The sequence below is a fragment of the Perca fluviatilis genome, chromosome 3, assembly GCF_010015445.1.
Source record: "Perca fluviatilis chromosome 3, GENO_Pfluv_1.0, whole genome shotgun sequence".
NCBI classification, from domain to species: domain Eukaryota; kingdom Metazoa; phylum Chordata; class Actinopteri; order Perciformes; family Percidae; genus Perca; species Perca fluviatilis.
In genome coordinates, this window is record NC_053114.1 from 33234633 (window position 1) to 33250650 (window position 16018).

General features: G+C 39.1%; 1 protein-coding gene across 1 annotated transcript; it reads right to left on the reverse strand.

Annotated features, from left to right (window-relative positions):
- Nucleotides 1-2661: 2661 nt before the first annotated feature.
- alpk3b (alpha-kinase 3b) lies at nt 2662-15974 on the reverse strand. The gene is made up of 15 exons (XM_039795953.1): nt 15914-15974; nt 15282-15395; nt 14826-15033; nt 12454-12575; nt 12056-12173; nt 10442-11687; nt 6638-8708; nt 5894-6041; nt 5665-5792; nt 5513-5548; nt 5143-5417; nt 4835-4923; nt 4508-4725; nt 3942-3990; nt 2662-3825 (listed from the first exon to the last, which is right to left on the reverse strand). The coding sequence occupies exons 3-15, from the start codon at nt 14951-14953 to the stop codon at nt 3498-3500; spliced, it is 4956 nt and encodes a 1651-aa protein (XP_039651887.1). The 5' UTR covers nt 14954-15033; nt 15282-15395; nt 15914-15974; the 3' UTR covers nt 2662-3497.
- Between the last annotated feature and the right edge of the window lie 44 nt (nt 15975-16018).

Below are 16018 nucleotides of genomic sequence, written 5' to 3' on the forward strand. Positions count from 1 at the left end.
TTTCTGTAATTTCCAAGCTTCGCTCATAATTTTTTCTGTAACTCCTTGCAGGAATCTAATTTGGATTAAAATATGTGTCATTGTCTGACATTATTTCTCTGAGACAAATGTAATTTTTCTAATAGACAAGATACTGACTATGTAAAGAGATCTGATCTTACAAAGTGAACATGGCGCATGATATGATTTGAGTTGAAAAATAGTATTGATTTTACATATTTTGCCACTCAGTGATGTGGCTATAACCCTTGACCTACCTTTATAATATTAATACTTTTATTTCTGTGTATATTTTGTGATGAGTATGTCACTTTTTGGAATAAAATAAAACTATACCTCTACTTGTTCTTCATTGCCATTTGAAAACTGCTACTCAGTGACTAAATATTTGGCCCATCAAACCCTCCAATGTGAAATCTGTAAAAGCAGTCATATTTAGCATTGACAGATGTGACTGTGGGAAATGTATTTAACCTCTTTCCTGATTCACCTCAATATCGCCATAGAAAGTTTAGTCAACTAAAATCAGACATCATTTAAAAAATGTAAGTAAAGTTGTTTTACTTGTCTTGTTTTCATCAATGGTGCGGTGATTGAACTAACAGTAGGTGGCAGGAGTGTGTTGTCTCGTGATAGGTCCAATCTTCTCCATGTTGTAATCACACCTCAGTTACGTTACATCCAGTCTGTTGATCTACGATACCTTCCGTGTGGCTGGTCCACAAATCCAGCCACGTCTTCTAAATAGAGTCATGAATGGAGAGCACCAGCTTCAGCGCCCTGTGGACGTGGTGGAAATCAATGACTAAATGAGACACGTGGGCCAGATGTCATGCAGTTTTGTTCTATTGACATTTAAATACAGGTTTGTTGTCATTGTTACAGATGATTGTTTTTCTTCGCCCCAGACATTGAACACACCGGAAAGTCTGTGAATGCCATTATCTATAATTCATGATGATGCTGTAGTAGCCTATTGCAAGTGTTATGACCTGCTTTTCAAGTCAATATCAGGCACAGGCCTACTGTGCATTTTGTTACAAATTGTTATGTACGGGTCACAGATTATAACAAAGTAGAGTGTAAGAAATATAGACTATATAACAGAAGCATCAGCTACCCCACAAAAAAGCCTGTCACATCTTCCTTCTGTAAGCAGCATCTGACCCTGACAACATCAGAAGTTACACTAAGTGAACTTTTTTTTTTTTTTTTTTTTAACTCTTAGGCATACATAGCTTCTGGCACTGCACACACTTGTGCGTGAGGGGCCACCGCTTACATAAACGATGACTCACTATTGAATCACAAATGATTATCATGATGAAGTTAGCCTTTCACCCTGTAAACACACACTGGTTGCGAGCAACACTTCATTCTCTAATATCTCTGAAGGAATCTGATTTACACCCAGGGGGTGGTATCGCTGTTAAGCATGCAATGGCTTAAAGAAGGATCTTTTTTTTCTTACACTACCCACAATGTCTCTTCTCATGTTAGATATTCATAAGATCCTACAGCATAACGTGATGAATCCTGTAGTGTATTTATTCCAAGTGTATATATATTATATGAACACAAATTATTCTGGATCTATGGGTGAACATGCCATGCCTTTTTTTTAGCCATGGAAGCAGTCAGACTACAAATATCTCTGAAATATCTCAACAACTATGAGATGGATTGCCATGAAATCTTGTACAGACATCCATTGTTCACATAGGATTAATCCTACTGACTTTGGTGACCTCCTGACTGTATTTGTTGGTTTTAGTGAAATGTCTCAATAACTATTGGATGGATTGTAAACACCTTGATGTCCTCCTCAGGATGATTCATAATAACTTTGGTGATCCCTCTATTTTTGAATCCAGTGCCATCATTAAACTTAATACCTGCGAAAGACATCCCCCCTCAGTTTCAGCTGTGCTTTGTATTTAGTGCTGATTAACAAATTTTAGCATGCTGAAACGCTAAACTAAAATTGAGATCTGTTAAACCAAAATTACATGCTAAATATTAGCATGTTAACATTTAAGATCGAAGCATTGTTGCACCTATATAGTCACAGAGCAGCTCATATGGCTGTGGACCCTTACTCTTGTTTTAATCTTTGTTGATCCCCGTTGACGTATTTGTGCACTTTTGTGTGTTCCAAGACGGCTGTGTTTGTGTTGCTCCACGTAGTTGTTACTGGACAGATAGGATACTGTAGGATATTAATTTGCTGTCTACGGCAAAGTAGATTAGCTTTACATCTTTTGTAAAATTTTGATATAGCTGAAAAAATATTGATAAAGTGTTGCTAAATATATACATATATATATATATATATGTATATATATATATATATATATATTTATAAAATAGTCTATAGGAATCAGCCCAAATATGGCAATCATTTTCCTAGAAATGCTATAAATAACGGGTTTATGTCAGTATAATGACGACTTGGACGTAGTCCTCTCAGATAATAGGAGTCACTGAGATAACACCGGGTTACTTATCTTTCTACATGATAGTGAGTGACTGCTGATGTCAGATAGACGGAGTGGAATGGCTTTCATTACAGTGATTCAGCCCACTCCACGATATGCTAATTTCTATTAAGAATGACACTCAAAATTGAAATAGCATGCACTTTCACAGTGTCTCCAAATGTACAAGCCAAAATCATATCTTTTATTTTACAGCCAGTTGCATTCAAAGGTGCAGTTTCTAAAAATGCAGTGCAATGTAGAACAGCAAGTAAACAGTTACAGTATAAAAGCACAGCACCTTTTGCCACTTTACAACAGTTTCATGTGAAGCTATTTGGCTTGATACAATTCTGAAAAAATATAGGTTGTTTTCTCCCAGCCTTAAAAATGTGCAGTAGTGTGTATCTGTTATGGTTTAATTGACATAATAACTGCTCTACATTCTCAAAAGGGTGACTACAACAGATACATGATTGTGCTTTTCCATTTACAAGGACACTAAGACTACATATAATACCACTTCAGTTCAATTTTTTTTATCTTGCACATTCATTTAGTACAAATACGCTGACCTGAGATTGGGATTCACAATCTGTGACCTACAACGGTACAGGGATTGATAGAATACAAACCCAGGAAAGTTATTACTTGCTACTGCGCTGTAGTTTCAACCCTAAGATTGGTTGAATGAAGGCTACAATATAAAAACACCACAACACGTGAGGGCATCAATCCACAATAAGTGAAAATAGCAAGGAATGGTGGCTGTTAAAATTAAATAGTTAAGTCATATTATTATTATTATTATTATTATTAATCTCTTTCCTGGTATCTGAATGGTTGTATGCCCCTCTCATAGAAGTATATCAGCCTTCTTTCTGTCTCTTCCTCCTGGGCTGTTTTGCTGATACATACCCAACAGAGAACCATTTCTGGTTTAGGACTTCATCACGTAGAAAATCAATGGCATTTGATCAGAATACTGCTCCAATGAATAAATGTGAGATCTTTCATGTCTTATTGAGTGATAATTTTGTGATTAACATCTTTGGGAGCATCAGCAGCTTTTTGTGTTGTGGGGGTCTTTCTGCCCTCTGGCTCAGTCTTCCTGGGCAGTCGGGGGCTGCCAGCAGCTTTCCGGCCAATCTGAGGGCTGGAGGAGCCAGCAGCCATTTTGCGTTGAAGTAACGGGCTCTTGGAGCCCTTGGGCTTCATTGGCGTCAATAAAGAGTCTATGACCTTTAGTGACCTCAGGCTGAGCAGACCACAGAAATAGTTACACTGGTGCTGGGAGACAAATTGCTCAAAAACTTTGGGATTCCCTTCAACAGACAGCAATTGATGCCTGCAGCAACACACAACACACAACAAATCTTACAGTCGTGACGAGTATAAATGCAAATTACCTGTAAAATGAGTTTTTCACAGCATCATTTACAGAAACAACACAAATATACTAACCCTGTCGATTTGACTGAAATCCCGACATTGGTGATCTTGGTGCCAACACCTGCAAAACAACCCCACGCAATTACTTTATTTTCTGTTGTTCAGGTAACATTATTCAAATGTGACAGACATGCAATTTGAACTGTCACCACATTAAATCTGGTACTTAAATTATAAGAGGGAGAAAAAAATTTAAAACTGCATAAAATTCTTATTTTATTGTAAATTCTGCATAACAAATTGTGTGTAATGGACCTGAAGGTGTTTAAAATACACATTAAGGGTTGAGAAGGTTAGCAAAGTTTTAAGTACCTCAGCACACTTCTCCCTATTGCAAGCAATATTTTAGCACATTTGCTATGGTAAGGTGTGTAATCTGTCAACCAATTTTAAGCTTCACACGCTCACTGATTTTAACACAAACTTTGTAAATGTGAATGTTTGTCATGTTGTAGGATAAACTAGGAGGTTAAAATAGGAGGTGACCAAAACATCATCATATTCTTAAATATTTTAGCCACAAATTTAGGGAAAACATAACTTTCACATTGCCCTGTTGCATTCGAGCATCAGCCTACCTTCTAGCCGAGTGAGTAGCAGATTGCCATTGGTCCACTGAAAGATCCAGTGCTGCAGTGCACAGCACTTCTGCTCCGCCTCAGAGCCAGACCTCATGTCTATTCTGCCTGTCTCATCCAGGACAGAGTATTTCTGATAGACTCCTGTCAGATCAGCCTCTACTGATGCATAAGGGACTGTATTTGCTGGTCGGTACATCAGGTAGACTGGAATCACCCTGTGTGACATAGATTGGCATGCTGTTAATGACTTTTATGTTCCATGTACTGTAAATAATACTCAAGAGGATGTTAGCATTTGATAAGGAGTTAACTGATTGTACTTACTCAAGAGAGGGGCCAAAGTTTTCAATCACTCTTGCCTCTGCTGAGAAGATTTTGCAGTATTCACGAGCCAAGTTCTGAATTTTACACTCCTGTATGCAGAACATTGGAGAAAAGCCAGTAAAGATAAGCTCAACTTAAATCAGTACATTTATTTAATCTTCTTTTGATTAATGCCTCAGTAATCCTATGTGGGTGGCAAGAATGACACAAGACTGATTCACTTTAATGCTGGATTTGTTAGTTCATTTAATGACATTTAAATTTAAGAAGATGCAAATAAATTACAAAATCAAACTTTTCTTATGTACCTGCTTGATAATGTCGAGGTTCCTGTCTATAAGACAGCTTTCTGCTTTGCCTCCATAGGCAATGGGGTTGCGCACTTTAATGATACATGTGTTTCCAGACTCGAACACAGGCTCCAGACCATAGATGACTTTTGCCCTCCAGACTTTATGAGAACAGCCATCACCAATATGAGATTCCTGCATCATTATACGGCCAAATAATTTGTTACCCCAGACACCAGAATCAGCCACACCCTTGTTGAATATCATGGGTGTCATTTCGATTTCCTCTCCAACTGCGTACAGAAGAACGTAAGAATGGCAGTCAGAAAAGCATTTGGGCTCTGACACTGGAAAAACTGTGATCTTAACATGTAAAATCTCATCTTACCACCAAGGTCCTCACGTAGGGACATTCCAGCCAAAACTGCAACACAGTGAGAGAGAAGACAGAATGAGACTTGTCGCGACCCAGTAATGCAAGGAAAGAATTCAAGGAAAAACGTTTATTTTATGCCAAATGTAAGATAAAAGAGTACATACTATCTGCACTAAGAAGACAATCTGTGGAGTCGGTTCCATATTCATTTGTGATTGTGCATCCGTAAACACCAGAGTCTTTGCATGATGCCTGAACAATGGCAAGATTGACCTGAGTTTCATCCCCTGCACTGAGAAACAAACAAATTACCACAGATATATTTCTTGCTAAGACTATGTTCAAATTCTTGTGAAACTGCAGATTTACTTTCGAGTCACTCTGGAAACTTACTTTTTTATAATCTGAGCAATCCTCTCTTCATTTCTGTACCATTTGATTGTAGAGTCACTAAGAACGTTGAAGAACTGGCACCACAGTTTCAAGTGTCCTGAAGCGTCTGCGAAGGTTTCGCCCCTGATCTTACGAATAACTTGAGGAGCTGGTGGGAAAAGAGACCCGACACGGACAACATGGTAAGGAAACTTCCCTATCTTCTAACTATCAAGCAACCTGATGTATCCAGTCTGATATATACTGCATGTGCTATATATATGCTACATAGCAAAGGTTTATTTGCTTTAAAGCTATAGTGCGTATATACTGTATTTTATATTAATGAACATCTGTTACATTCAAGCCATTGCCAATGTGTTGATACAAAACTCTCTCTGTATTTCTCAGTATGTCTATGTATGATTTTTGCACGCAGTTTTACGTCACCGCCAAGAAAGGACAACAGCAGCGTTCAGCTTTGAAGATGAAGAGGACGTACAAATTAAAAAATCTCTTCACCTGGAGGCCGGGTGGGGGTGGTGCGCGATCACCAAAGACTTGCGTCATGTGGATGCACCAACAGTGTTGTTGTCATTACTTACAATTCCTCATGGGGATGACAGAAACTACGCACTATAGCTCTAAAGTATATAATAAACCGATAACTATATTCACTGTAACCCCATGCCTGTGTCAAAATGTCATACTGATTAATATACGCATAATACCACATAAACATGCACTAATGTTGACATATTTTACCTTTGAATGGGTCATGCTTGTCCTTCTCTGCAGGTTTCACCTCAGTTATGGGGCTGTGGAGCTCCTCAGCAGGCGGCCGGCTTGGTGCTTGAGTCTCAGATGTCGTCTTCCTCCTGCTTAAGAGCGGAGAACGCCTTTCTCCAGGGGACGTTTGCTCCCCACGCCTCTGAAGCAGAGGTGACCGTCGTGACAGGCTTGGAGACGTAGAGAAGGTCACAGGACTTGCAAAAAGCTTGCTGTTCTCTGTAGGAACTTCCTTTTTCTGAATTTGGTTATCAACTGGTGATGTGGCCTCTGAGGCCTCCTCAGGTTTGGCCTTAGGTACTAGTATTTTGCGTCTGGCCCCAGATGCCAGCTCTTGTGGAGTAGCCGAAGGAATGGGAGAAACACTCTCTCTTTTCTTTAACAATGGACTAGCCTCAGGAGTTGGATTGCTGAAGGAGTCAGTCCTTGGAAAATCCTCAACCATAGAACTGTCCTCTTCCTCTTGTGTATCTGTGCCAAGTACACTTTTAGTGGGAATCCTTTTTGCACTCTGCAAAGAACAGTTCTTTGTGTCATATTCTTCTATTTTGTATTGATCTAGTGTTGTGGAATTCATTTCAGGAATCCCCTTTACAGTTTTGCTGTTTAGTTGTGTTTCTGAGGTTAACATGTCCTTGCTTTGAACAGGGTCACCTTTGGCATGCTCCAAAACTGTAATATTTACCTTTTGACTGCTGGCCTTTATCACTGCAAGTGGAGTCCCAGGTTCTGGACTGACAGTTCCACATGTAAGTCTTTTGGTAAGTTCGTCCTCAGAAGTCGAAGGGGGAAAATTGTGTTTGACATTTTCACTCCCAGAAAGCAATACAACAGGGCAATCTTTCAGAGGAACCATAGTAGATGCTCCAGTTTCCTGTCCAATGTTTAAAAAACCTTCATTATATCTTTTGTCACTGTCCTGAAGTCCTGCAGTCTCTATAGTGGTGCAAGTGTCTACGACAGAGATGGGTGGGATTACAAGAGGTTTTTGTAAAGCCTGAACAGGCGGTGAAGTTGCACCTTGAGACTGAATTTGTTCCTGATCCGTTTTATATAGTTGATTATAAACCTCCATGAGGGTTTCCTTTATGTTCCTAGGAGGAGTAATACTTGTCTCAGTTTTCTTGTCAGACTTCTTCACTTCCAGTTTGCTGCCATCCTCTTTTAACTCATCACATGTTTTTGTCACAGCTGTAGTTAGATCTTGTACAAAGCCAGCATTGACCGCTATGGCGGTCACAGAATTTTCTAGTGTAGAGTCAAGAGCCTTTAATTGTGATCTCAAAAGTTCAGCTACAGATATGACTTTTGTTACAGGTTTGTGAATTTCCTGGAAGTCTTTAATCTGGAGTTCGGATATGTTTGTGTTTTTTTGAGTTTTTGTTAGGAGTGGGATAGCAGGCTCATATCGAGATGACTTCAGATTATTTAATGCTGAACTAGTTCCCTCCGCCATTTTTAATATATGCTCATTCTTCTCAGTTTCTTTATTACATACATCCACAATGATAGCATTAGTGTCTTTATCTGCTGCACCTTTGGTGATTTCTGTTTCAGTGTGTTCTATTATATGCAGAGCAGCACTTTCAGTCTCCATCTCAACTTTCTTCTCATTTGGGGCCACAATGTCAGACTGCACTAGTAACTCACCTACCTCGTTACCCTCTACCTTCTCACTAACTTGTATTTCTGTCCCTTCAAAGGTTTTTATAGCTGTATCAACTTGGCTTTGCTGGGCGCTGGAAGAAACGTTACACCCTTGGGTGTTCTCACCACCACCGGGGCTTTGGAGGGTTGACTTCTGTAGGTCTGTAAAAAGGACTGTATGGCTTTCATTTGATCCCCTGGAATGATCCCATGTGTCCTGTGTCATTTTGTCCATTGCTACTTGTAGACCACTGTGCAATGAAGGGGTCTGGATGTCATCTGTCGTGGTCTCTCTCTCTGATAGAGTCTTTTGTGGTGGTTGCACGTCCATCTGGTTGGGTGGAAGCTCAATGCTGACAGGTGCATCATTCCTGCTCATCGTTGTATGGGCCTGTGTAACCTTGGGGCAAAATACAAGCAGAGGTTTCCATGCTGTAAATACTTATTCACTTATCCCTGGCTTTTCAGAACACAGATAAACACATGTAATTTTATAAACAGCAACAGCGTAACCAGCAACAAACAGCGAATAGAATGGAAAGACCCTGGAGCAAAAAGAAATGTGTGAACCAGAGAAACGATATAGTTAGTGATGAACAAGAAATCTTTACTTCACCTATTATGCAATGTTCACATGGCTCTCAGTGACAGAGGTTCAACAGCTTGGATCCCTGTCATATTAGTGTTTGCATTCATGTTAGTAAGCCTGTATACAAACTAGGATATTTCTTAAATCATTTCCTTTTACATTTTGAATATGAAAACAGTTCTAAAATCCATATTGACATATCCATTCATCTTGACCTAGAATCCAAATCCAGCACATTAACTAACAGTGAGGCTTAACTTTTTGCCGTGACACTGAAAAATTGTACTGTAGTGATATATTTGATATATTATATAGTGAAACGTGAGCACACTGCTCTCTCTTTCATACATCTGTGCCATACAAGCATGTTTGTTGAGCTTTAAATACCCACAAAGATTGTAATTGAGGTTAAATTAGCAGGAGAGGTTCCCTGTGTGATAAGTCATTCCATCATGGATGAGATAAGCTATGATAGCTCAAGGGTTATTCTCGTTTCCGCCCCTGTGTTCCTTCAAAAAGCAAAACTTCAAACTACTTAGAACATAGTCTGCAGTGTTGTTATAAAATACATAAATAAATGTGCATTTTTGCTAATTTCTGCATGTTTTCCTTCCCTCCATTCTATCTAACTCTGACACTGTGAAGCCTTTTCACAAGTAAGGTGGCTATTTTACATTTAAGTGTGTCCAGAAAGGAATGCGAATCATTTTAAGAGGTGCTTCAGCTGTGCAGTGTTTTGTCTCAGCTCTCAGTGCCGTCAGCACTCAGCCATGCTGCTGGAGTCAGGGCAATTGCATAAGCAGTGGACAATAAACATTCACATTTCAAATAGCAAAACAAGTGCTGATTTAAGGAATTTGCCAAATGACCCTACATATGATGATGATGATGATATAGGCCTCCTGTATTTATATATGGTCTAAGGCTACAGCCAACAGCTGTAGCCCTAAGTAGCTTAGCCTAGCACTTGAAACAGGAGGAAACAGTTAGCTCACCACTGTCCAAAAATCTATTTACCAAAACCTCTGAAGCTCACAAATTAACATGTTATATTTCATTTGTTTAAAGCTGTGGTAGGCAGTGTAATTTTGACATTGTTGGTCAAAAGCTTCATGATAACCTTTCAGCATATTTTAATTTAAGTAGTCTGAGGGAAAACAAAACTTCTGCACCTCCCCTTGGCTCAACAGTGGTATAGAGCTTCTCATCTAGCAAGCGAACAATCTATTTCCCAAAATGTCGAACTTTAGAGAAAATCTGCTTAGTTCACATACTAGTATTTTCAGATTGCCAAATTTGAAAAAATATAACGTTACGTTTATATCCTAAGAAATAATGCAATTCTCCCTTTGAACTAACAAATTAAATGTACTGCATTAATCTACCTGTTGCATGATCTGTCAACATGTGCGTCATTTAATTCTTGTCACACAGTGGGGCATACTTGTAAAAGCTATAAATAGCTCCAGGATGCTTGTGTTACTGATGAGGCCTGTGTTGGCAGCAAAAGGACTCATGAACTAATGCAAGGGCTTGCTGCTCACCTCATTCAGCACGGCAGACACAGACACATTATTTTGGCGGGGGCTTGTTTCCTTCGCAGACAGCTGATCTCCAGGCTGTTTATGTGGACACTGAGGTAAAGCATTCCTGTTTTCACACGGTGCGTTCACCGGCTCTCCTTGTGGTAAACATCCACCCGTGGAAGTCTTTGACTTCTCGCCAACATCCATGACTGTAACATGTTCTGTTTTAGAAATGTTCCCTTTAACTATGCTTAGGGGTTGTTGAGGTTCTGCTGCAGCACCTGACTGTCCTTCTGTTGAGGATAAGTGAGGACTTTGGTTCTGCATTGCCACATTTTGTTCTGTATCTTTGCTTCCAGCTTCCTTCTCATGCTTTGCAGCTTTTTTACCTTCAGTTTCTGACACAGTCTTATGACTTGTAGATGTAAGAGCAGCTGGGGGTACTGAAGCAGTGAGCTGTTCTTTCTGTGAAGGCACAGCTACCTCAACACATATGTTTTCATTCTTTAAAGGCCTTTTAGCTAACAATACTTCCTCTGTTTCTGCTTTCTGACGTTGTTCTGTCATGTTTCTGCAGTCTGAATCCACAGCTGATGAACTATCAGTGTTCTCTACTTCCATAAACTCTTCTGAATTCCCCTCAGACTGTACTGACTCTGTGCAGGCTATAGCTACAGAGGTTAAGGTCTCATTTATTGCCCTCCTCTCCTCAGATGCCTGCTCTCCTGGTGTACTGTTGGAAATTTTAATCTTCTTTTTGACAAAGGGAGTTTTGGGTTGGTGAACAGTAAAAATTTTCTGGGCAGAGTCATAAATATATGTCCCGCTCTTGTTGCCATTTTCACTGATGGTTTGTCCATTAGTTACAGCAGACACAGCTCCATTAGCGATGGGGACAGGCTTTTCCTCCACCTCTTCCACAGTTGCCTCCTGTAACCGGGCCACAGTCTCTACCACTACAGCCTGATGGCTCTGTTCATTGCCCTCATCCTCCATGGAGCTTGGTGTGCTGAGAAAGGCCTCCATTGTGGAACGGCGTTTCCTCTGCGTGCGGTCTGGACTGATGGTTCGTATCGGCTCCTGGTTTTCTTTACCTTCCGCTTCCCTGCGTCTGCTCTCTGCCTTTTGTTTGAGCTTGGCAAAGTAGCGCTGGTGGATCTTGAACTCGTTCATTTCACCCACCTCCAGGACCCCAGAGCAGGACACAATACCTTTACTGTTGCTGGCTGAGGCCTGGTATATAGCTGCATCCTCCACAGTGCAACTGCAAAGAGAACCCAATTTAAGTTGCCTTAATTAAAATTATATTGAGCAAGATCCCTGACAAAAACAAAAGTAAACATTGCTGACAAGGTAAAACTGCTGTGTTAGCTAAATTGTGCTCAGGGGATAAGCTGTTTATTATTAGGTTTACTTAATTTGGGCAAGAATGTCAAGGCACCCTCTTAGTATTTTGGACTACTTCATAGCAGAAAGATGGAGATAATACACTATGGGTTTGTTGCCTCCATCAGATTGCCCTTCGATGTGTAGTCATTCAAATTTCTTAAAGTTTTAACAGGCTAATACTGTTTCAATCTTGGTAGAACAAGTGCAGTCAGATATCATTTCAGTGTTTCCAAACATACATACTTGTAAATGTGCAGGGAATAGTTTTGTCCATTGCGAAATATTTCATATTTAGGCAGTCCACAGTATCTGTCTAACTGCATATCATCCTTATACCAAGTAACTTGAGGAGTAGGGTATCCTGAAAAAGAAAAAAAAAACTAAGACAAAAATCTGGATATCTTTTAAACACACTTCAAAACAACCAAAGTTGACCAAAGTGCTGTACAGAAGAATACAGTCATTAAATAGAGAATGAACTTGTCTTGTGGACTTTCTGAATATTTTTCAGATGCTAAATATGCATGAAACCAGGTGTATATCAGAGGTAAAACATTATTTTTGTGTCCCTGTAATACATTTCCATTAGTTTATAAACTGGTGTATGGTCTTGCAAAGTGTTACAGAGAAGCCGTGATTACCTGTAACCACACAAAAGAACTTCACATTGCAATTCTCAGACACAGCTTTTGACTTGAGGGTAGTTTCAAAGGAGGGCTGTGTTTCCTCAGTTAACTGGGCCATCACGCTGCAGAGTGTGCTCCTGTGCAAGACAATGGAGCTGATCAGTCAAGTTATTTTTGTAATTTTAGCATTATTCCATACATACTGGATTATTGTTTTGTGTAGATGAGTTTCCAGACTCAAGAGCAAAGATAATTTGCAGGAATTATGTATAAGGTTGTCTGAATTAAAAATGGCAGCCTTTAACAGCTGAAGTTTGTGTAAAAAAAATACCAGATGTGATTTTTGTCTTAAGAACTTGCCTCCATTCCCTCTAGATGACATCCTTCACATTAAAGCGCTGATGATGGAAGGTAATGCAGCTCAGAGACAATTTCTGATTAAAACCGATAATTTCTGTAACAACCACCGTAGAAAGACGTGACTTTAATGACTGTGACGTTACCCATAGTTTCATAGTTTTCAAAAGGATGTAAACAAACGTTTTGAGTCAGGTCGCCACCCATCTTGGCTGTTGTTGGAATAAGACAATCCAAAATTGGGAGAATTGTGGTTGGGGCCTGGTTGGAGCCACAGTAGCATGTAATGATTGAACACTGAAGGAAAAGAAAACCTATTTCTCTAAGCATGTGCTGATTTGGTCATGAAAGGCAAGTCTGAATTTAGGCTAAGATTGGTCCTTATTGAGTGTTATCTGGTTCTTACAAGAGGCAATAAAAACAGGCGAATGTTAAACATATTTTTTTTTTTACAGACCACAAACAAAATTCTTGAACCTGCACTTTCATGTTTCTTTGTAGCTTTGCTTATTTAAATACTAATGCTAACTATACATGCTAATGTACTTGCACTTACTACTTGTTGTCTGGAGTTTGAACCTTCACAGTTGAAAGCACTTAATTGTAAGTCGCTTTGGATAAAAGCGTCAGCTAAATGACATGTAATGTAAATGTAATGTAAACAAAAGAAAGCATTTCTTGTGATCTTTGACTTCTGAAGTTCAGTATAAATAGCTATTTAGCGTGTCCTTAGAGAGGTCGAATTAGTCCATATGACATTAATTATAAAAATGAAACATCATCATCACCATAAATATAATGGTTCAAGAATATTAACCCATCATTGCATGTAGAAATGTGGAAGAAACATCAACACACATATGTTAATACTAATTCATGTTGGCTTTCATGCATATTATAAGAGCATAATCGTGCCGCTTGTATACATGACGTGCAGTTGATCCATGTCTGGTGTTAACATCCATTTCAGTGTTGGGTCAGTGCACAGTTACTGTTACACTTCACTGCATGTTACTCATGATTAAGCAAACAAAGAAAGACAGTCATACTAAATACAGTCACACTTAAATTATGTATTGTACACAGTATATGGCTTGCAGCATGCACTATACTGCTGTTGATCTTGTTGGAGATTCAATGTTTACAATAAAACTATTTAGTTCTAGCTTAAATATATTTTTAAGCTACAACTGTTTCAGTGTTGCAGGAAATTGTGTCTTACATTTCCTGTTCATTATTTCAGTTTTTTGTGGGTGCTCATAGTGTTTGTTAGCCTGACATGGTCATACTCAGATTCTAGTCAGAATGGGAACTTCCCGACCTCGAATGTTGTGGGCGGGGCTAAGTTCGGCTGGCATCCAGGCTAAGTGTTTGTCCTAATTCCTGCTGGAAACAACATCTGATCCATTCCCACAAAATTATCCTTACATATCATTTTGCAGTGACATCACACATTGTTGTGGAGTAAATCATACTAGCAAAAGTCTTGTTAAAGGCCAACAAAGGATGACAAATAATCAAATGTCTAGTTTTCTTTATTTTTCCAGAAGCCAATAAAGCAGCATATTCTGAAAGAAAAAAGGGAAAATCAGGGAGCTGATTACTTTGGTAATGTTAATGTAAAGGCTGCCCTGTGCCACTGGCTAGAAATATATATATATATATTATTATGATTATTATTATTATTATCTCAAAACACTCTTTGTAGCCTCTTCCTATGAACTAAGGTATCATTAAAGAGTGGAACCTATATGGTCAACACTGCCTGTTCCATGAACAAATCTTTCCATGCAGTTAGTGTATTGCTTGATGTGAAATGGGGCCCATGGTGTGTAACTGAGATGCTATTCTTAATCAACAGTTTATTTAAACTCTGGTGACCATGGCAACAAACAAAATAATAGTATGCCACATGGGTCTGTCCCAGGTTTGGAAAATTATGAAGTCCTGATGTTGGAATAACATGGTCTCTATAGGGTTTTTTAACAGATACTTTAGCACAGCACACCAGGTTAGTGTTGAATCCGTACCTGTTCTCTGGCCTCACGTTAGAGAGGTAGCTGCAACCACTAGGCCGGCTACTCCCGCTGATATTATCCCCATCGCTGGATCTTCCATTGCTAGAAGAGGAGCGTGTCATCGTCCTCCGTGAACCCATTTTTCACCCAAAAAAGGAATACTCAGAAGGGAAAAAAGTTCTTCAGAGGACAAAAGTTTGTGTTGTCACTTTTCTTTTGGCTTTCCAGAGAAATTATTGAGATATGAAAGAGAACAAGGAGTTAAAACATGAAAACACAACAGGAAGTTATATTACATAAAGTTCTATTGAAATGTATACTTTCAAAAAAGTGTTTTTCTATAGTTTGAGATTAAAAACACAAACATCAGTAAGAGATGCTCTGTAAAAAATGCCCTATTTGGCTAGTTGCCCTATTCAGTATTTACATAAACAACATTCAGAAGTCTATTTTATAAAGTTAACTCACCATTCACAAGTTTCTCTCCCTCCTTTGACAGATACCCCACGGCACTGACCTAAGGCACTGCAATTTCCAATCAAACATGAGCATGCGTAGGCTGCTGGACTATTTATAGTTGGCCTGCAAATAGGCACAAGAGCACATCACACTTTCCAAAACTTGTCTATGGACCATTTATTTTACAAAACACAATATGCCAGCACTAAAAAATTAGAAGCTATTTAGTAAAAGATCTAACAAGAAAAATCCTTCTGAAGAAGAAAAATCCACAATAAGTCCAAATAGGAAGAGAGGATTTAAAAAAACAGGGTGACGTTTTTTTTCTCCATTTTGTTTCCAATTGATTACATGTGCTCAAAGAAGAGAGGGACCACTTGTGGTCAGTAGTTGGCTGCTCTTCTCCTCAAACTTTTTAGCTCTGTGTACAGTGAGAATCATATGAGCCTGTCAATCAGGAGAATGACGCATTCACTTTTAAGTCCATTTATATGAGCAGTACATTCTCTCAGTCTTTCAGTCACACAAGGTTACTTTCCAAACATGAACGTGTGGAGTTACAATAACTCCCCCTATTTGTTCTTTAGAATTATATGGACTTTTAAAAAAAATATGATGAAATATAAGATGGTAAAACCTACCAGGCTCTCTAGCATGCATTGTCCTGTGAGCGACAATTGCATTGGATCCCCAGAGGAGAAGCAATAGGAATAGAACAGCCTTATATAGGCAGATCCCACTGACTG